At 32.6% G+C, this 24,258-nt stretch overlaps 1 protein-coding gene across 5 annotated transcripts in view; it reads right to left on the bottom strand.

Moving 5' to 3' along the window:
• The window catches only part of LOC117179317 (rap1 GTPase-activating protein 1-like), a 367,846-nt gene that overhangs the window by 28,804 nt on the left and 314,784 nt on the right, over positions 1-24,258 (bottom strand). The window contains exon 1 of one of the 5 annotated variants that reach the window (XM_033370981.1): positions 17,471-18,689. The exons of the other annotated variants lie outside the window; for them this stretch is intronic. Within the exon in view, the coding sequence (XP_033226872.1) occupies positions 17,471-17,581 (111 nt within the window). The 5' untranslated portion in view covers positions 17,582-18,689. Of the gene's footprint in view, positions 1-17,470; positions 18,690-24,258 lie in introns of those variants that run through there. 5 annotated transcript variants of the gene reach the window in all.

Here is a 24,258-nt window from a genome sequence, read left to right as displayed (position 1 = left end):
GACTTTATATAGAAATGAAATGTTATTTATCACTTGAAATTCGTTGTCATGACAAACCCATTTCGAAATGAAACTCACTCTTCCAAAAATTAATGGCACTTATACCTCGTTACCGATCGCGTGGCATCACGCTAACAAATCTAAAAATAGATTCACCCTACGATAAAGCATCAGCGGTTTTCGACTTTTTACTCCTTTTTTTCAGCAACCACACCAACTTCACTAACTGCATGTACGTTCTATGGGAGTATACGGCCGCTTCCCCAAATGCGAGATAGGTTTATATTTAGCGTCAAAGTAAGAAACGGCTTTCGTCGAGTTACAACATTTCGATTTTTTTTGTCCATCCGTGGAATTTAAAGACACTTAAATTACTGAACTAGGGCGCGGTGAACACTTTCGGCGTTCACTCAACATAGGGTAATTCAATTTTAAAAAATTGAAGAAATCTGAAAGTCTGAAACTCATTCCCAGTATGGACTATCGGGAGACAAGGCACTTTAAAATGCGATCCAGACGCTCAATTAAATTCGCTATTTCAAGTTCAGTGTGGTTGAGTCAAGATGAGAAAAAGGGGTTACTTATAGATATATTTACCCCATCGAGATATAGAAAAGTCATTAAGTCAAAAACATGTCTTATAATTAAAAAGATTAATAAAACTGAAGTCGGAGTGCTTTCAAGCCCAGAAGACGTCCAAAATTCATTTTTCGTTGTCCAAATGCAGAATGACCCAAGTTTGATGTGTTTTGGTAGACATCAAGTTTTGAATAAGATGTTACATTGATGGTATTTTAAGTGTTTAAACTTTAAAATCTTTTAAAATCAGAGATAAGACTTGCAAATTCCATGGCTGTAAACTGTTTGATCGAATGAATAAAATATCTTCACTGGGGAATTAAATACGGATTTCATTTCAATTCTATGAAGATAAGACACTATTTGTCTATAATCTCTTTCGATATTGCTATAGACGGGAACCTGAAGACGAAGTACGACATGCGAGCGACTTGAAAACCTGGAAATGGGAAAGCACTGTGTAAGAGACATGTGACTCATCGTCTGGTGGGCGTCAAGGGAATGAGAGAAAATCGAGACTTTGTGATTTCGATTCCTTTTTTCATCCACGAAAATGTTTCATTACCCAACAGACATTAGTGAATCATCTTTCTGTAGCAGTTCATGAAAAGTAAACGTAGCTAAGGCTTAATTTTTCTGATGCAATAATTTTAACTCCCTGTTAAAACTGACACAAGTTCCCTACGGGAAACCCTAGGATTCAGATACGGGGGCATATATTGCTAGTGAAGCAGAAACACTAGAGGGTGGACGACCCTAGACATAAAACCGAAGGATATATGTGAGATGTCTGATAGGTCTCCCTTTTCCAAGAATATGAAAAGAAGCTATGTACCCACATTACATCTTGTATATAATTTATTGTAATAGCATCTACTACATTTCTAGGTGTTACGAAATTTGTTGTCGGTGACAAAAAGAAGAGGGAAAATTGCTCGGGTTTATCATCATCTATCTTCTCAATCTTCAATTCCACCCTTGGACTTATTTGACCGATTTGAAAGACGAATGTCGACAGCAAAAATTTTTGTAACAATTCCCTTTCGTTTCCAAGAGCTATATCCTCTTCATTCTAATTCCGGCAACGATTTTCCTTACTATAAGGAATAAGGATTGAGATAAACAATCTTCCCTCACCTTGATAATCGACCCCAACTTGGATAAAATTAATTTATTCGTAACTTCTATGCATTAAGGAGCAACATGTTTCACATTCAATTCAAATCTCGAGATGTTCAACTAAGCGAATTCATGTCAAATCGCACAGGCTCTGCTATATGCATGCTCAAGTCACGGAATCATTATCCGGACAAAGTATGTTGCTTTTCAAAATACTTTAGATGTCACGTGTTTCACCGATTTGATACGACCAAATGTTTTTGATAAACTTATCGCGGGGATGTTGAACTGAAAAAGTCCAGAAGTAAGGCTGAAAACTTGAGTGAGATATTCAACTGAAACATACAATAAATATTACGTTTGAAATATTTCAGATGTGCAACTAAAATTTCTGAGATGTTAAATTGAAATATATCCGAGATGTCAAATTGAAAAATTCTAGATTTCCAACCATAATATCAGATAATGTCCGAGATGTTAAATTGAAGAATTTGATATATTACAATGATATATTCAAAATGAAATACTGAAATATTTGAAATGTGAACTCAAATTGCAAATGCGCTTGGACAACGCGTGAAACATCTTCGGAAGTTCAGTTTAAGATCTCGCATATTTCAATCTACTATCTCGAATATATCAATTTAACATCTCGCATATAGGCGGTACTATTTTTTACTTTTAACATCGAAAAAAGCAAAAGACAATATAGTTTAGAAATCTATTTTTATCGGTGTAGTAACAGCAAAGAATTGGGATTTTGAGAGGACAAATGTAGCATTTGTATTTTGTAATGTTTGCAATACTTTGTCTTGATTCCTGGCGTTTACCCCAACAGCAGAAATAAACATGAGAAATATAATAAAAGAGTTAAAGTGACTCGTTTCTCGCATCTGTTGCGGCAAAACGTGATAACACAGTGACTAAATATCGGTATGGTGGCAGCTAAAGTAAGTTCTCGAATACGGGTCTGGAACGTCCCGGTGACCTTAATCTTCGAGTAAATATTGAAACTCGACGTATGGATTTTGCAGTGGTTATATAATTGGTTAGAATGAGGCAGGTATAGGTTTATGTAATGATTCTCATAATACTATTCATATTCCTATTTCCTATAGATCTTAACTTCAAGATAAAACCGAATCATCAGAATGATGAACTTGCAGAGATGGAAACCACGAGGCAATGCTTCATCTTGCTCAGCCCTTCATGAACCATAGAGGACGACCATAATCCTGAGTAAACTAGAAAGTTAGAGACAATGGCACCTCCCACGATCACGAGCTTATATGGACATGAAAGAGATTTTCTTAATCCGACTTAGGTTGATAGGAAACTGATGAGATTTCTCGTTATTGCCACTTTGCTTATCATTTCAGATTATATACAATTAAGCCATTTCCCTTTGGGCCGGCTGCTGTTACATTAGGTAGGAAATAGCAATAGTTGCTTGAATGAGCGCTCAAATCATTATTAACATTGTTAATAAAAAATAGTAGGTCTAAAAAACTATAAAACATTAGTTAAGGTTAGACCTGTTACTTGCAAGAGTGGCACCTTTTCATTAGAATGCGTGGCGCGATTCGTTGCAGCTTCATGGCTTAATAAATGAACATAAACGTTTATTTTTTCTGCAAAAGAGACTCGGCGTCGACGAATCCAGAGGGGCTGAATCGACTTCGAGATGACTCACAAAAGGGAGGCGCGGTGTCTGAAAAGGAGAGAGTGAGAGTCTAAAAAAGAGAGAGAGAGAGAGAGACGAGGATAAGAACTTCATGTAGCTTGTGTATTAATAACGCATAACACCGAACGCCGAGGGAAAGGATAAGGGAAAAAGAGAGGAAAATTGGGAGGGTGAGACTCTTTTTAACCCCTGAAAAACCGGGGAGTTTCTGTATTATCCCTCGACCCTAAGCAAACACAAAACTCTACGTATGGGTGCAGTGTAATCGGCGTGCAATGCAGACTCGTTCCTCAAACCCCTGCAACTCAATCTGCACTTTTACGAAGAACCAAGCCGAATGTCCTGTATGAAGTTGTGTGCACCATGCAATATTGCTATTTGCAGATATGAATGTGTTATTCAACTTGAGCGCGTTGCGTATGCATCTTGCCATGGGTGTGGGTGTGTTTGTTTATGGATGCGCTCTCGCGCAAGCGTCGCGATGTAAGAGATGATGTAAACGTAAGACCGTGGTAAGGCAAGAAAAAAAGAGCAATTACCTTCCGCATCTTTATCATGCTTGGTGTCTTGAGATATCAGGCGTAAAAATATTTGTGTGAAAAACGGTAACATCCAAAATATATCGTATTTAATAAAAGCATACAATTTGAGATTAAAATTTAAAAACCGAAAAGATACATTTTTTACAAGATACTTTAATTTTCAAAAATATAGGTTAATCTTTAACCAAATACTTGAATTTTTTACCTACAAAGATGAATTTTCAACCAATAAGTCAAATTTTCAATCAAAAGAGAATAAAGTTCAACCAAAAACATTACCATTTTCAACAAAATAGTTGAATTTTAAAGTAAAAGAGACGAACATTTAACGAGTAGTTGAATTTTTAAACAAATAGTTGAATTGTCAGCCTACAAAGGTTAATTTTCACCTGCTTGGTCGAATTTTTAATATAAAAAAGTCAAAATCAACCGAAAACAGTTGTGTTTCGTACAAAATATACCAAACTCTCGCTTTTAGTCAACTGTCAGGGGTTGCCTTCAAATGGCCTTCGACTGATTTCGGGTGATTATAAACGTAAACAGAGAGTACCGCACTCTCTGTTTACGTTTATAATCACCCGAAATCAGTCGAAGGCCATACACACACACACACACAATGTCGCAACCGCTCTCGCTCTATTCCCCTGAGAAACTACGTGAGCCAGCAGTTCCAGGAAGGCCAAGAACGGGGTGACTGAAAGCGAGAGTTTGGTGTAAGTTTACTTTTATACCAAGGAGATGAATTCTCAACATAAAACGTAATAATTGATATTTCAATCAAAAACTATGAAATTTCTACCAAAAGATTTATAATTATTAAAGTTTGGTGCATTGGCCTCAAATTATTCTAAAACTTTTTTCTTTCATTTTTATAGCCGTTATTATGTCAATCAACAAAATTCCAGGACATGTTGCTTCGCACAAGATGTAGACAGAAACACAGCGAGATAGAAATAAAAGAGAGAAAGAAATGGAGAGAGACACGTTGAGTGCCTAGACTTGGCGCAGGAAGCACAGCAATTACCTCGGAATATTTCTTGCTTCCCTCGAATCGCGGGGTTGAGACGATTGCGCGAATCCGGAAAATAAAAATGCGAAATTTCTCTAGAAGTGAACGCGGAAAAGCCATAATCATCTCTTCCGCGTTAATGTTATTAAACACTTCAGTGCAAGGCAAATTCTCATCTTAAAAAAACAACATATTTTCATTATTTATGTTCTTATTGAGATAAATTTGTACATGAAGCGGTTTCTCCCTTTATTTTAGAGTGCCTTTATGTAAGAAAAATTATCGTCTCCCCTTTCTAATGAACCGCAGCTAATGGTACAACAGTTGGAAGTTGTCACATCTTTTATTAATAGGTTCTTCGTTTCTCTCTCATCTTTCTCGGATACTCTTCACACTTTTTTACCCTTTCAGTCCTAATTAGTCTTTATTTACTTTAGTATCTGACTTTTATTACTGCTCTATTGCCAACGGGAAAATAAGAGACAATTTAGTTGGGAAAATAAGTTTTCAAAGGCATTTTATTATTTGTATTCATTTTCAAACATAACTATTTCAGAAAAAATAACATAAAGAGTTTGAAAAAAGTTCCATTACATCACTGTCTTCGAACAGAATCTCGTTTCTGGTTCAACTCGAACTTACGTCAGATTTTTTTTCTATTTCCTCTTTTTTTTCGTTTAACCGTCGACACTGTTGACAGAACTAAAATAAAAACCAATTATGCATTTCTTAACTGTACACATATTTTCTATGCACATTTCTAAAAAAAAATGAGGATGTTAGGTGGAGAGACAAAGGATTTTCATCAATCATCTATATGGAAGTTTTGTTCTGGATGACTCTCTGATTCCACAGCATCTTAATTTTTAGGCAGGCATGAGAAAGTGGCTAAAAGTAAAAATCCCTGTCAAGTTTCAGGTTTGGGGGATTGGAGTCTCATGGGAATGAATTATTCAGTACGTGGCGCATTGTTGGACGCACCCATGTACAGTCGACACACCGTGTATGTGTCGTTATAAGGTGTGCCGAGAATGAAATTGACGCGCATTCATAGGCCTCTAGAATATGTATGTAGTTGGCATTAGTTTAGTCTTTAGTACTGCAATGATGTATGATGTATTCGTCTTACATTTATCTATATGCTAGACGGTGACGGTCTTGTTTCCGATTTTGGTGATACGCATAAAAAGAAGGTCACGGATCTGTGTCTTCACTCGAGTCATGACGGGTTCATAGAATTGCAATTACTATACACGAATTAAGAGCCAAGGATAATTGCGTTAATTATTCGGCAATTGTAGTCACGTGAATAGCATGCAGACTGAAAGCTAATTACATCTTGTGTATGGACATTTAAAATTGAATGTTTTCAAATTTAATTGGATGAGTTTATAAATTTAAAGGGTATAAATATGAGGCATTCAGAATCTTGAACAATTAAAACCGTCACTGTTAAAACTTGCACATTTAAGTATTAGCAATAATATTAGAAGTGTTAGATCGAAAATCAGATATGTCCAACTGATAACCCCAATATGTTCAACTGAAAAATCTGAGATATTAAATTGAAATATACGGCATGTTATAACTAAAACATTCGAGATGCTCGCCGAGATGCCGAATGTAATTGGCAAAAGTTGCTAATTTAAGCTATAAAGAGTGACTACAAGCGACCGCGGTCCAGGCACAAAAAGAGGCATATATAATGTAAATAGAAACAATTATCTACATCAAAATTTCGATTCCATTAAACATTTAAATTACCGATTGCAGGTATAATATTATATGAAATTCTATCATTGAATTTCGGAGTGAACATCAAGTTCACAGTTGCTAAAATAAATTTTACAACTTCAACAACAATTTAACAAAATAGACGAATTTTTAACTAAACAGATTGAAGTTTCTGCTGAAACATATAAATTTTCAATAAAAAATGAAATAGTTTAATTTTCAGTAAAACGAATTAATCGTCAACAAAGTAGTCCAATTTTTAACCAAAACAGATTATGAATTGTGAGTTATAAAGTTGTGTTTTTAATAAAAAAGAATAAAATAAATTTTCAGCTAAATAGTTGAATTTTTCAACTAAGAAAAATCAATTTTTTACCAAAAGAGATAACTTTTCATCAAAAGAATAAACGACAAACTAAAGAAGTTTCATTTTCTAGCAAGAAATATGAATTTTCTACCCAAAAAGAGGAATTATCAACAAAATAGTCGAATTATCGACCAAAAACCCGTGAAGAAATTTCCCCAACTTTCCCTATTTGAAGTTGGGTTCCGATGGGGTCCCTACCATAATATCTAGCCTAGAAAAAACTGTTTGGGGCCTCTATCAGAATATCTAGTCTAGAAAAAACTGATGGGTGCCTCATCAGGTTCTAGTGAAGAATTTCGTGCCTCGTATAGGTGTGGCAAATCTATCTTATCCTGTCTTTTTTTTAAAGAAAAAATTCCGTTGTTATGAAAAAATGTAAATGTTCAAAAAAAATTACATTTCTTGTTATTCTAAACAGTTTCAAAGTAGCCTAAAAGGGCAAAAAGCGAAATATTACAGGAAGAAAAATTTCAATCGATTTCAATTATTTATTTAAAAATTATTTTATTGATATTCCTGCTAACAGTTCGTATACTTTATATGTACAGAATGTCGTATAATAATAAATATTTAATTAAAAAAAGAGAGTTCAACATTTTTTGATCTGTGGCTTATGAGTATGGCATTTTCATCGACTATCAACCCGAAGGTTTAGCGTAATGGTTAAGACTCCCGACTGCTAGGCGATAGATTTAGGTATAGTAATTTAATGTTTAAAAATGTAATATATGTGTATTGACTCTAAATAGGACCATTAATATTTAAAGTCAAAATACTTGCAATCGATTAATATTTATTTTTTGAATAACTTTTTTGTCCTAGACGGGTCTAGACGGGGCCCTACTCATCATCGGGCGATAAAAGGGCACTCTCGTTAGGGCCTGCTCAGAACTTCTAGCTAGAATCTGACTAAAACAGTTTTACAGAACTAGTCAGACCCTCTCCATTTTTTCTGACGAGCGCCCGATAAAATAAAAATAATTAGCTTTAACTGGTGTTAATTCGACGTCTTCATTCAATATGAGTATCTGCTGACACCACAGCACCGTGTATGATACTATGCGTTGTGGATAAGCATAAGGAACAGTCTCATACACCGAGTTGTCAACAAATAGACTCATATTGAATGATAGTGTCAAATTCATGTTAACAGTTAAGAATTTAATTATAAGATGTTACATTTTACTAACAAAATATAACATCTTCGAAAAAAATAATTAGCTATAAAAAATAGTTGAATTTTCCTAATAAATTTTCCAGTTCTCATTTAAGCAAAAATACAAGAAACAGAGGAAATTTCTAGAAAATACAAGAAAAAGAAAAAATCATTAAATAGAGGAATAGGTGAAAACGTGTGAAGACTGAAGTCTGATATTGAATAGAATTTTTGCACCGTATATTACTATAGATTTAATACATCTAAATTAATTAAATTTTGTTTTTTTTTTTAAGCTAAAATCTAAAGTAAGATGAAAATAAAGAGGCATTTTCTTTTCAACAAAATTATTATTGTGACTTTTTCTTTAAAAAGTGACTATGTGGTAGCCCTGGCTGAAATATCCGAGATGTTACAATTGAAATATCTCATAGAATCATAGATGCTAAATCAAAAATCCAAGATACTGAAATATACGTGATGTAACATTTAAAATATTCGAGATGTTACTTCCAAAAGCCCGAGATGATCATCTGAAATATCGTTGATATTAAATTGAATAATTTCAGAAGTTTCAATAAATTAATAAAATACTGGACATGGTACAATTAACATGTTTAGGGGTTTACCGTTGAAATAGCCGAGATATTACACTTGAAATATCCGAGATGGCTGTAGCGTAGCGGTAGCTCAACTTAGAATATTTTAACTTTTAAAATATGAAAATCTTTGAAAGAAAGCAAACAGTTTGAAGGCAAAAGTAGCTTGGAGTACAATAAAGTAATTTAGGGGATTAAAGCGTCTTTCAACCAGGTCTAGCGTAGGACCCTGAAGGTAGGCACGTCCGCATGAATTTTTATAACATTCCTTCGTGCTGTTTCCTATTCCTACAAGTCACGTAAAAGTAAAAGAAAAATTTTGCCTTTGAAAACGGTTCTCAAAAGTCTAATTTCCGTCTAAACTCTAAAATCTCTAAAGTATAAAATCCGAAATGTTAACGCAAATTGTGCATGCCCCTGGACAAGAATTATAAATTGAAAATTGGAAATTGAAACTGAATCATAACTTAATTCTTTTAATATTTTGACCTTGAAAGTTAATTTAAAGTTAACTTGATGCGTTTTGAAGATCGAAAACTAAAATTAGTTATTTTTTTCGATCTTGGAGTGACTTTTATAGTTACTTCCTCGAATTGTAAAGAACCATTGCGTTAACTCGAGACTCAAATCATGTATTGTCTCAAGAGAGCATTAACAGCAATTACTATTCAATTATGATATCAGTGAAGTCACACTCTCTACAGGTATATTCAAAGCATCAATAGCAATTTCAACGTTTCCTTGTTATCATTCTCCAATAATTTGAGCGTCATAACAATTTTTTTTAAACTTTTTTGGAACGTTTTAAATTTTGGAATCAGTTCAACACTTTTTTGAAAGTGTCAATTTATCAAATTTGTTTCAAATGATTTAGCTGCTTCCTTATCAAAGTTTTGTAAACTAACTTTGATATCTTGAACTTTCAAGGTCCCCATCCTTGAAAACTTCATTTAACTTCAGAACGATCTAAACTCTAATATTTTAAAGCACCCAATCCTTCAAAAATTAAACATTGCAAACCCTTACCAAAATTGTTTCTTGTTAAGTAGAATTGGCCAAATGTTAGGTAGCGTAACCATAGAATGGATAAAACTTGAATGGGCGTATCAAAGGTGCGCAAAGTACTTTTCTTCGAATTTCGGAACGGTGCCCAACGGCCCTAGCAATGAAAAACTGATGGTTAGCTGGACACGACTCGACCCAAAACCAAACTAAACCTGAAGCCTAAATAGTATGCCAGGTGCAGGCTTTTTAAAGTGCAGCTGTCGGGCGATGACGATGGCGAGAGTTTCCGGTTAACGATCAAAACTGACGAACGAGTGCAATGTCGCGTCGGCGAAATCGATCGGTAACCGACTTGTCGAACATCCGTTTCGTTGTTTTCTGGCACGTGAGGTCCCACGCGAAAGTACACTCACTGGCACAGGTCTCTCTGTTAATCATTCAGTCATTTCATTCAGATTCAGTCGTTGACGTTCGACTTTAGGGAGTGGAGAAAATTGGAACAGCTGGTAATCTGTTTTATTATGTCGCTTGGACTTGAGATAAATAGACCCCACTGCTAATAGATAGAAGCGTCCAACGCCCAACAACCTTGATCTAATTTACTCAATCCTCTACAATTCTACATATTACGAGTGATTTTTCACTTCACTCAATTTGTTTTATTTTTTTTTTTTTATAATTGATTCTTAAATTTCAAGGAAGGCAGAGAATTTAAACTTACTTATAGAAAACCTTATATCTCTTAAATTGTCCAAACTCTTTTGTCAATATATCACTTTTCTATCTAATAAATTAGTCAAGTAAATTAAAAAAATAGACCTCACAGTACAGAAAATTGACGCTGTCTACTAACGCACATTTTTAGGAATTGTGATCAAGAATTATGACAACAAACAATTTAAAACACTTTTTCCATATTTCCACATGTATAGGGAAAACTATGTAAGCGCGGGTCACTTTTAAGAGTAGGTTTATTTGAATCTATTGGAATATGCGAAAAAATTTTTTATTAAAATTTTGACCACAATATTTAACAGAACTGGAAGAAATTTTATCAAGATATGAAAAGGAATAAATGTATGAGAGATAAGAAAAACTGGTTTTTAGCATTATTATGAACACATAAAAAAGTGGGATCATTTTTGTTACAGCTCTTTTTTATGCGTTCGAAATAAGATTTTTTTTCTAAAAATGAGAATATTTCAAGTATGAAATTGTACCATGAACCGAATCGGTTATAACACTTTCATTTGGAAATAAATGTGATATCTTACACTCCATTTTACAATTATGCATAAATGAGTGTGCTTTTACATATATTTTTCTCCTGCCAGGCGCGATGACGTATTCGGAAATCGTGACGAGTTTATTAGCAGACGTACCTTAGAAATTGTTCCTTAAAAACACTAAAAATACATAATTAATGGATTTTATCAACCTTTTTGAAGATAAATAGTTCAGTCTTCCCACAGCGTAAATTAAGATTCTCAATAATTTACTATAAATAATTGAAAAGGGTTATAAATTTGTTGACCTACTCAAGCATATAGTTTCCCCTAAGCCTAAGCGTCTAAGCCTTAAACTAAGTCAATAATCAAACATTTACTATGAATGATATAAAAGATTTAGAAATTTGTTGTGACCTACTCTAGCATAGTTTCCCCTAAGCATTACTCATTTTAAATTTAACCTTCAATTATTGAAAATTAGGAAAATTTTATACAATAGTGAAATGTTATAAATTTAACAATTTTACATAAATTCAAAAATGTGAATTTTTAAATTGAAAACGTTTGGAGAAGGGTTAATTTTAGATTGCAAATATTGAAAACGATATTAGAAAACAGTTTTAAATTAAAAACACTCTCGATTCAATAGTATCTTAATTAAGCATTGCAAATGCAATTTTAAAGTAACAGCGCTTGAAAATGAACCATTTTTAATTTATGAATCCCCTCCAAAGTTAGAAAATTTTATTTCAATTTCATTTTAAGTAAAATGCAATACATTAATATAAACGACAACAATATGAAAATTTTAATTACTTGGAAAATATTTTATGAGATGAGTATCCGTATTCATATGCAAAAACTTGAAGTTTGCATAGTAGTTTCGGTTGCATAATTTTGTCCAACTTTAAATCATTTTAGCTAAAACAATTGGAGAGGTTCTTTATCAATTTGTTAAAATATGTAAAAAAAATAATCATAAAATCTACTTGAAAGTAACATTTTAGTCTGAAATTTGGACACTTACGCTAAATTGTATAAGCCTAATTACAAATTTGTGCAAAAAATTACAATTTCCAGATTATTGTACTTTGTTTTAATTTGTTGAATTTTATCGAACAAATCCATTTATATGAGACTTTTATTGAATATTTTTTAATAACAAAAGTTTCCAATTTAATTATTTAAAAAATTGAAAACGTATAATTTAATTATTTCAGTGTTTACAATTAAAATATGTTTGGCGGGTCATTTAAGACGTTCAAAATTTCGAAATAAAATCTTTAATCATCGACCGAGTTTAAACAAAAAATATTCAATCGTTTATGCTTTTAAATTAAAAGCTTTTGAAAATAAGCATTTTCAATTAGGCACGTTCAAGAGTGAAAAACTTTTTACTGAAAGTTTTCACAACCAATTAATTATAGGTTGAAAATTATACAGTTTCACAAGAAAATCCTTTAAATATTTGGTATAGCATTTCATTTAAGCAATTTTAAATTGAAAACATTTAAAGTTGAATAATTTCAGATTTAACCTTTAAAATTGAACAATTACAAAAAAATAACAATACTGAAAGTAAGGTCCGCAATGTTGGAAAATAAGCTATGAAAATGAAGAAGGCTTAGGAAATTCTGCATCATCAACGTCCAATATGTAAGAAATCTAGAACTTAGTTACTTAGGAACTTAGGGTTTTAAATTTCACTTCGAACATTTAAAGTGACTCAATAATGTTTTTTAATTAAATCAGTGCTGGAATAAATCTCTCCGTGACTAAATTATTTCACATTCTAATTCCCTCGATAATTTCACCGAGTCTGACTCACATTCGCTACAATCTACCAAGAAGAGAAAAAATTCCAGCCTGTATACGGACATTTCTCCACCAGCATAACAAGTCCTGGATTATACCACATGCAGTGAGATATCGTACCAATTGGTCTGATAGTGTATAGTTGCGATATACATAAAGTCGATATTACATTCTCGTGGCGTCGACGCGATCGTTACTTTTATTATATGAGCGGTAGAAATTATCAGGTCTATCTGATGAGGTTCTCGTGAAAGAATTCATAACTCTAAAAGTCTTAAAGACTGTTCTTCAGAAAGTACGAAATATTTTGTGAAATCGATATTTGCACAGCACTTAAAGTACATATACATACCGTCTCATTTGGAACAGTACTTTAACGTTTTACGAGTTGCAGGAAACTCTCCTTTTTCCCGATTAAAAAAATTTTGACTTTTATCGTCTCCGCAGCGAAAGTATTACGTCCTTTTAATCACTTGATTGTGATCATCACTCATGGTTCCGCGATATACTTTTCTGAGAGTGAATTTCCTTTAGAATGGGCTCATGGAAAAAAAAACTAGGAGAATTCAGCCAGATTCTGAAAATTGTACGTTTTGCCTGATTCAATTTGTTTGAAAGAGCGTAAGAAAGAAACGTAGCCAGTGGAAAATTGGTCTTAACCCCAGCCTTATTCCGCAGTTTCACACGGTCGATTTTTTCCAAACAAAACCGTTATTTATCTAGTTTGTTGCTTGGGAATCTGGCAATGGACAAGAAGAAAGGGAGCACAGACTGAGATGGCACATGGAGAAAAAGCCAGAAAAAACAATAGACGTTCTTGTTTCTGGCGAAAGCGGTTTTGCAATCTAACTGTTAACTTTTGTGATCTTGTTCGTCGCAATTTTCTCCACGACCGTTAAGTTCTTCTCTCATTCTGTCTTGAGTCTTCTGAAAAGTCTCGTTTTCACATAGCCTGGCTTTCCAGAGTTCCAGACGATACGTATATAGATATATTTTAGTTGGAAATTCTGGCCGAGTAAAGATAACTTGCAAAGATATAATAAGGTTTCTTCTTGGCTCTCAGATGCATTTCAGAGAGCTTTTAACTCTCTAAATTAAAAGTTAAAGGCCTCTTGAAATTACCCGCGCACGTGCTCAATCGACTCGGTGCTTAATCGACATAAGAGACGTCTGAAACGAGTTTGATTACTCTTTATAAAGCCACAAGAAGCGATTCGATAGAGCATGCTGTTAATGTAAACTCTAGTGTAAGCAATGGAATTAGAGAGCTGAAAATCGACTACTTCGAACTCTCCTGTCGATCGATTCTTTCGTGATTCATCGTTTATACTTTACAGCGACTCGTCATATGGTTACAACGATAAGGTGTCTCGCGTGATGTTATAAAAATCTATATTTCTACCTTTTCGCTCTTTGTATCCGGTTACTTTCACCTAAGATACAAACTTAATTAATTTTCTGACCCTCTTCTTCGCCAAGTCGTTAAGCTTTAATTTACTTCAATTACAGCTGCCATTCATTTTCAGTAAAATACATTAATTCTTTGCCAGTGTGTAGTTTCTATACCAAAATTAGATATTTTCATAAATCAGGGTGACCTATATTTCAAGCATCATTTTTTGTTATAAATATTTCGTATGGTCAGTTTGTGGACCCCCCATGCAATATTTTTAATTCTCGACTATTTCTATAAAAAGTAAATTGAATTAAAGCTATTTATTCAATGTCATACGAACCGTCTCGCATATCATATTTTTAGTACTCGAAACCTATCAAAACATTTTAATAATGATCAAAAAAGTTAAACTGTGACTAATCTGAAATTTTAATATTTCACAATCCAATATTATTTTTAATTTAAGGCCGCCAAAGGTATTTTTTCCAAATATTTTCAAATTTATTAAATTCATATATCAAATTGACGCCATAAAAATGAAACCGTTTAATATATATTCAAAATATATGGAAAAATAAAATTCTGGCACTGATTCAAATAGTTATCAATAAACTAATTGTTAATCAAATCTCACTAACTGCACCTTTTTCATTTGAATAGCAATTAGTTAATTTTAACTAATTAGTGAAGCACGAAGTTGAGTAATAATTCGACTAACAATATTATTAAACTTTTATTAATTAAAAGTCAAATGTAACTAATTCAGATATTTAGAGAAAAAATTTATGTGATTATGGGACCATTGACACCTATTTGAGGGGGGGGGGGGAGGTGGCATTCAAGAAAAAAAAACGTATTTTGTCGATAAGTTCAGACTTCAAAGTTCGCAATGCTCTCAAATTAGTGGATAGGGTGATTTTTCACGAAAATAGGTCAATCCATTTTTTTTAATAACATTAATATACGAACAATAACTAATTCAATATGACAGATTTTATACTCCTAATATTTTAAATAAAGTATTGCATTTCCAACAAAATTGATAAATATAACAAAAATATGTATTAATTTTCTATCAGAAAAATTAGACTTGAACAAAATAGCCTAGAACAAAATAGTTTCAACCAAGTAGTTTAAAATGTGAATTCTCGAGAAAACATTTAATATTTGATATTTCAACAACAAAAAATTAATTTTAAATAATAATCAGTTGAATTTGACAAAGAAAAACGATTTTTCAACAAAATAGTTGAATTTGCAATCAAAACAGATTATTACTTTTCAACCAATAATGAATGTAGCTGAAGTTCTGAACGTTCAAATGAACGAAATATTTTCCCCCGTTTTTATTTTATATATCAATATTGTTCCAACTATAATTTAAAATATGCATTATAATTCTGTTTTAATAATAATTGAATTCTAATATAAATTAAAAAAACATTTGAGCCCTTTTTATAGTTTACATAGTTATCAGTAAAAAATTTCATTCATTTGAACGTTCGGAACTTCAGGTACATCAATAATGAAGAAAATTTGAACTAATTGTGACAATTTTTAAGATAAACGACCACAAAATAGCGGAATTTTTAACCTGAAAAGAAGAATTTTCCACCAAAAAGGATGAATTTGTCATATAAGAGTTGAGTTTCTAAGATGAAAGTTCGAATGTCTTAGAAGACATTTTACTTTTAATCCCGAAAAGCGGAATTTTCAATCCACAAGGACTAATTTCCTATGTAAAAAAAGACAAATTATCAACGTAAACAGTTAAATCTTCTATCAAAAAGTATTACACATCAACAAAATTCTTGATTCTTTAATGAAATAATCAAATTTTGATTGAAATCAATCTAAAAATTGATTAAAATTTCTGCTTGGGTTCTATTGATCCAGTTCGTATTTAAACGAAAAAACAAGAAAAGGAGAAGTTTCTTGAGAACAGGGGAAAAAGGGACATTCTGTTAAAAAGGGGAAAGAGTGTGAAGACTGTAAGTCTTCCTGATTAAAGTAATAATCTCACGGTATTTCTTGCTGTTAACAAGTCTAGATAGACTGAGAATTCTTTAAACTATTTAATTGCTTGTTTATATTTGTATTATTATTATTATTATTTTCATTTAACAATGCTATAATGCTTGTTAAGGTCATATTAATACCATATTGAGCAATAAATTCAACTACTTCTATACTTTGTAATCTTTTAGAATAACAGCTTAAGGCATATTTATAGGGTTTATAAAGGACGAAGTAATTATATGCATATAATTCATTCTGTAATAGCACCTTCGTTAGATAAACAATCACGTAACATTACACTATTTGATGAATCGTAGAAGAACAATCATATTCGATTAGAGTAATTATGATCTGAAATATGTCTTGATCAACCATGAAATATGCATATTACTTGATTATGTTACATGCTTTAAATTTTTTTAACATATACAATATATATAATACACGGCAAATAACCACCGTATAGCTAAAAGCAGTTATCAGCACACATTTAACTCACAATCATGACAGAGAAGGAAAACGTTGCAGCACATAAACAGTCTTCGACTCTGCATGTCAATTAAAAAATTATAAAACATATTTCAGCCTTTATTTTATTGACTAGTCTTGCGGATGTGAAATCATTTCTAAAAATAAAGCTTTCTAGATTCACAATATTTTATACAAGTGACTAAAGAAAATCTGTTCAACAACTTACATATGTATACCAATGTTGTTTCTGATTCTAAAAAATCAATCTTTCTTATCATTACTTAAATATTGCTAATTTGACAGATACAAATGAATATCCCCAATATTGCGAAGTCCACTTTGACTAGCTTTATCAGTATTACATTAAATCTAACAAGATTTCCCCCTGTTTACCTTTTCTCGAAGATTTATCTTCGTCGTATATTATTTTCACCAAGGGTAAAGTTAAAATGACGTATGCTTTTGCGAAATGGATTTCTTTCTAACAAAGTAAAAACTTTTTTTCTTACTAATGCAAGCACAAGTTGGAATTGGCTTCGAAAGCGTTTAATCTTATAATTTCGAATCTGCTAGAAATCTTTTAACTATTCTTTCGCCCTCATTTTTTTCAAGCGGAAAACCGGTCTATCTATATTCTATTCCTATAGAATCAGTTCTAACGGAATTTCACCATCATTTTTAAGGTTGAAAGTGAAACCCCCAAACCTAAAGTTTTTACACCCACACCTGGCGCAAGGCGTTCTTACCTGTGCGACGAGTTTCGGCAGTGTGTGAGAGTGTGTGGACCTTTCGGAGTTAGGTCTCTGTTGACCAGCTTCCGACCTCAAGTCTTGCCTCCACCTCAATACACCCATCATGATCGCTTTGTGTTGCACTCGGATCTTCTCCTAATTCCCTCTTCCACTTGCCTTTCAAAGGTCTGCAATATTCAAATTTAAATCTCCCTCACTGATTCTCGAACATTCACAACTAAAACCAACTGACAGTTCTCTCTTAACGATGCACTAAACACAAGGGCAATTAAAAGATTGCTACTCTTGAACAAATTATTTTATTTTATTCCAAATCCTCGAGATCTGGATGCGAGTTCCGTTTCGATGGTTTGAATCCGACGACGTTAAGTCTGAGCTTGCAAACCGCTGGAAACGTAAATAAACTCTCTTCTCTCAACCCTAATTCTTCAACTTCTTTTTCTTCTATTTCTTCGCCTGTCTTCTAATTCCTGCGTCTTGCGTCACGGACGGCGCGAATACTTAAGTAAACTTAGAAACAAGACTTGATTATTCTCAAATTTCAAAGGCCACTTAGAAGTTAAATTCGAGCTTCGGTCGCACGTCTAGGCGCCGCAAAGATCAAAACTTCAGTTCTTCCTTACAAATGTTACAAGTGTCACTTCCGTCTGTTCTTTTTCTCCTTTTCCTCGAAAAAAGGACAGCTGTTGCCGCCTCCTTCCGGTTTTCACACTTCCTTACACAAAACAGAATTCTGTTTTTAACAAACTTTCAGGTTCCACGCGAAAACACTTATCAAAATTCAAACAACAGTTATCTCGCGTCCCGGCACCGATCAACTTTCGCTCGCGGATTTGAAACACGTGATAGTGTGTTACTGTGCGGATTTAAATCCCGAACAGCTGTCATCCTCACCGGCTTTGATGATAGCGCGATTGACAATATTTCCCTGAATTTTTAACAGTTCATGAAGAGACTTTGATTTTTTTTCGGGTTTTCGGACACAGATGGACTCTGAAAGTCAACTTTAGTGTGGAAGTAAGTAATAACGCCCACAGGGATTTATTTGCGAGGCAAACCGAGGTCAGAATAGAAAGTGTTTGATCGTGGGCGCGAAACCCGTTGGCATGAGAGAGAGATCACGCGAATAAAATGCACTATAAGAACGTATAGGTCCAACTGCATGAAACAGACGCGACAGGACGCAACCACGCAGGAAGGCAGGAGCGCAACTGGCTTCGAATCGAGCCCGAGCGTTAGGCCTCACTTCCATGACCATCGTTCCATCGTGGGTCGACTCCCCCCGCACTGTCTGTAACCACCGGCTTCAACCAGGGGCGTGTTCTACACGGGCGACTCGAAATATTTGTAAAAAAATAATAAAAATAAATATATTTTAGAAAAGAAAGAAAAGTAGAAAAATAAAAGTAGAAAAATAAAAATAAATACTAGAAGATATACAGTAATAATTCTCCAATTTTTAAACTGATACACAAACTTTTTTACTTTGACATGTGAGATGAAATGAATCAGCGTGCCTACTAATATTCGCAAGAATAAAACACATTTTACGTATGTTTTCTTACACGTCATTTTATGTATTGCGATATGTTTATATATTTAAAGAAAATTATATTTTTGTAATTTACGGTGTCAAGTGACAATGAATAGTACTGTTTGGTTGACCAAGAATCGAACTTTTGAGAACGACAAAAGAAACGAACGCTATAGACTATATAGAGTATAGATCACGGCACATATGGATATGTATAAAAAGACGGATAAATATTAAAGAACTTATCCCTGAACGTGTCACGTATTTTGTGAATGACCGACCCCTAATGAAAAATTAATTTAGTATTAAAATAAATAAATTGTATACTGTTTTGTATAATCACTGTTCAATAATTGAACAATAATTGTTTGTTGATACCAAATTAATTAAACATTATATCTGAGAATTGTTTAACAATTAGCATACCAAAAATAATTAAGCAAATATATTTTAATACAAAATAACAATTGTCATTTTAAGTAAATCTATACGAAAATAATTAAGACATTTTAAATTGTATAATTAGATTTATTTTTATATAATGAGATTCATTTTCACTACATAATCTTAGAAGATTATTAAAAAATATCACTAGTCTCTATGTCCTAATTTGGAAAATACAACATAAAGTTTATTTTAAAAAACATCGAAAAAATTATAAAAGATTTACAATTAAAAACAATAAAAATGGTGTATTTCGCAATTCACGTTGTCTGCGGTGATTAGGAAATTTGAAATTCGCGGTTTTTTTACGACATTGTTCCAGGCTAACTTATAAAGATATCTTTTTATAACTTAGCAATTATTTATTTAAACATGCTAAACTGATCCTCTATCACATTCTAAACTAATGAATATAATAATCGAAAGTACATTAACTATCATGAGTATGACATTCACTGTTTATCGGTCGTTTATGATGATATTCTCGATAAAATGAGCCAGAATGAAGTCATTTTACCAATTGCTTACGAAAATATTGCAAAAACAGTGCCAGTGTCAATGTTATCTTAAAATTTAAAGGAAACTAATATAATAAACATGTTTCAATGTTCTTGGGATAATTTTTAAAGGTAAGTTTTATAGAATCGGATCAGCTTATTCCATTATTATTGTGAGCATTTTTACTTGCATGATGCAACATGTTTAACGTTGAAACAAAAATGTTGAAAGAGTTTAAGTATTTTTTTGCTGAAGGAAATATATTATCCTTAAATATATAAAACGAATAATCCTTTTATATAAAATGAAGCTTTCATTCTATTTAAGAGAACAAATGTGAACTCATATTATTAACATAGTAAAATAACTTAAGATGCACACGTATAATCAAAGATCAATTAACTTGGATAGGGTCATTCAGAAAATACGTGACACCCCATAGTATCATACGTGAGAAAATCAGATTTTTCTTTTTCCTGCTAATTCTCGGCTAATCAATAAAAAAATAAAGCAGAAAAAAGTAGATTTTAGATAAAAAGGAAAAAAAAATCCCGATCCTAAATAAAATTTCTGGGTTTTCATGATTCCCGGGTCCACTTGAGACGCCTGGATATGTATGATAAAATTAGTCGTTTTTACTTCACTTCCTCTTCTACATCGTCAATTCTCGGCTTAATTATAAAAGATGACAGACTGTTTCATTTTATCATAATTCCAGTTTGTGTCAATCTTCCCCACTTTTGTTCAAGTTCTTAAATTTTACAATTGGTATTCTTATTACTGCAATAAAAAAAAATAAATAAAAATTGTCATCACTTTTTCGTCGATAAAAAAAGCAAAATTTATTTAAAGTATATTTGCGATTACTATACAGTAATTGACAACTGATCAAGGTTTTTAACATTTATATTTGATACTACTGTAGGATTTCAAATTTACAAAAATTCAATTTCATTAGACATAATTCCTCATGATTAACGAAAAATCCATTACTTAACATTATTTCTCTGCTACAAACAATTGGGTTGAAAGATATTTTTCACATAGATTGTATGAAAAATAAACAAATTAAATTAAATTAAATATAAAAAATAAAAGTAATAAATTTAATTATACATACGTCACTGAAAAATAAGCTATACAGATTTTTTTATTGCAATGCTTATTAAAATTAAATTAAATTGAAAATTAGCGACAAAAATTTGTCTACTACATTGGAATAGTTTTTTTTATCAATATTATACTTCCCGGGAAACAAAAATCCATTCACTTGTGTTGAATAGGTTTGGAAGGCTTCTCAATGGCGTACCTGTCATTGGAATTCTAGATTGCCGCCGATTGGTTTTAGAAAGACTTTTAGTTGTTATTATTTTTTTTATTAACTGATATGCCGCAAAAGTCTGACAATATGTAGAACTGAAATAGCAAAATGAATGTAGTAACCTTGCGCATGATTTCTTTGAATCTTTCAAAAATTTAGGAATTTAAAAAATCGCGTGAAATATGGCAACTTATCCTAAAAAAAGTCGGTCTCATTCAAAAAGCGGGAAATCGATCCAATATGACCGTGCTTGAAATGGTCATTAGAGTACATGGCAGATTTAAAGCTGCTTGAGAAAATTACCGTAACAAGATTCACCTTAAATATTGAAATGAGTGAATTAAACAAAAATTTTGCAAGAGAATGTTGCGAGAGTACTATTAGCAAGATCAGTCAAATAATATTAATGAATTTAAAAAAAAGTTATTACTTTTGTCACATTTTCAAAACTATATTATAATATTTCAATTATTGTCCTCTAGGTAACATCCTATTCAATAATATGCAAAAAAATGTGATTTTAAATAATCAGGGCCAGCGGCGAATGAACATATGGAAATCTGAAAAAATCCAGATGGGCCGGCCAGCCGGTGTTATTTTAAGCGATTTGGGCCATTGAACTTCATAGATTGGGTTGCTTAAAGATTCTCAAAATTTTTATAATATAATGAACTGTTTGTGGGCCGATTTTCCAGCTCAAACTGTTTCTGCAAATAATTATTTAAAATGCGAGTTAGCTATCGTATTTTTGAATGTAAAATAATAAAATAATTTATCCCTAAACTTCAAGACTTTACTGGTTAACATCCAATTTTCTCAATGACTGTTGTGGATAATGTGTCGTAATATTGGTATCAATAATCATTTATACACGTACATATATCTTCCAAATAACTATTCATAAGCTCTGAATCGGTTCTTAGTTTAATTTCTGTGAACACTGCGTAGCTGGTCGACGAAAAGTAAAAACACTAAACAAAAGTAACTATAAGCGATCCTTTGTGTAGATTGTTCCAAGAGAAATTGGCATTGATCCAAGCATCGCTTCGAAATGTACGTTTAATGGAGTCAAAAATTCAACGTCAAAATTCAAGAAGTGTGCAAGGATCTAGATTATTATTATTCAAGCAGACATATTATCAACGTAAACCGCTTAGAAAGGAAAGGATAGAGAAAAAATGAACATGAATAAAATTGGTACCACCGCATATAAAAAATGAAGTTTCATTTTGAACAAAGAAACAGCGTCAAAATGTACTGAAATAAAATTGAACCATAATTGGTTCACATTGAGCAATATAGAAATAGTAAAAGCAATTCATTTTTTTATTCAGCTTTGATATTGAATAAGAGAGAGAACATAAATTAAGTTTAAAATGGGCATGTAAGAAAATGAGCTGAAACAAAAGTGAATCCGTGAATTCCTATAGTTTTTTTCTGTGAGGGCAAAAACATTGCCTCTCATCGAGATTAATGGCGTAGGGCCATACAATCGTTTTTGTACCGATTAGCCAGTGATCCCTCCTAAATTAGTATAAAACTCGATTTCCAGGCGTGGACTCATTTGAAAATTTCAAAATAGCGTAAAAGAAAAAATTGGCAATCCAAGAAAAAAAAATTGTATTAAAAACATTACATGAAATACTTTTGGTAAATAGAAGCCGAGATAGCGTGCGAAAGTTCGACTTGCTTCTGCAATCTGCACGCTTCACGGAAATGAATGGAAAAAATTTAAACTTTGCTAAATTAAAGTGATAAATCTCGCCTTCAAAAATGAGAACAAGGACACAATGAAATATTAACTGGTTCTCGAATTTTCATGAAAAATGTTGAAGCGTGCCCAAGACGAAATTATATTATTAATTAAAATCTCTTAAAATCCCTTTAATCTCTTACATTCTCTGAAATCCCATGAAATCTTTTTAAATACTCTAAGAGCTTTGAAATCCTATTAAATCCCTTAAAATCTATTGAAAATATGTTTAAAGACAAAGCAAAAAAATAGTTGAATTAGCTAGCAATTTGAGAAAATATAAGCACTAATATAATTTTTTTTAATAGCAGAAAAGCGGGTGCATCATTAAAAGAAAAGTTTTAAAAAATTTCAATAATGGTGCTCAAGCCAATCAAAAACTCGAATCCCCAATGATATTTATTTCAATATAATCTCATAGAGGCCATAGAGTAAACATGAATAAGAAAGTACAGGCGTCCCCTAAGTTCAAAGTATATTTGATGATCGTTTCATTAGAAACAATAAATAAAAAGACGCGAATAATTACTTAGATATGCTTGGACCGACAAATTTCTGAATTTAAAAGGATGAAGGAGTCGCAGATGGAAGAATACTTTGAAATCTTCAAGAAATCACAATAGTAATGCATCAATTCAATCCCTCCAACCAATCTCCAGAAAAAGGGGTTTCACCGACGCCAAAGTTGCGGGACAATATCTACAACAGTATTAAAAGGTATTTAACGGGAAATCAGATCGCCCAGCTAACGCAAATCTTTTCCTCAAGTAGCTGTCTGTAACGTTATGAGTGACTTTATGAAAATTACCTAACGGAAACATCACCAGTACTTTTGAAATATGCTATTAAATACTAGTTAATTATACGTACTTGGTGATATGTACTCCATCATTCGGAGGTTATCCTTTACTTATAACCTTCATAGCATGAGATATCGGCGGAATATCCCATTTATATCCCAGGATATCGCGGGAATATCCCAGGAGATCCTAGGGATATGGCAAATAATATCCTACAAGGCGGAAATTTCGATATCCCTGGAATGTCCCAAGGATATCTCAGAATATCATCAGGATATCCCAATTATGTCCCAAATTTATATGCCAAGGATGTTCCCAAGATATCCCAATTCTATTATTATTATTATTATTATTATTATACCATTAAGCCATTTCCCTTTCGGGGTAGGCGTGACTCACTCGGCAGGGGAAAGGAGTAGTGTGTGGATGGGA

Source organism: Belonocnema kinseyi, chromosome 9, assembly GCF_010883055.1.
Source record: "Belonocnema kinseyi isolate 2016_QV_RU_SX_M_011 chromosome 9, B_treatae_v1, whole genome shotgun sequence".
Classification (NCBI taxonomy): domain Eukaryota; kingdom Metazoa; phylum Arthropoda; class Insecta; order Hymenoptera; family Cynipidae; genus Belonocnema; species Belonocnema kinseyi.
Note: the sequence above shows the minus strand (reverse complement) of the source record. Positions and strands in the feature narration are given on the sequence as shown.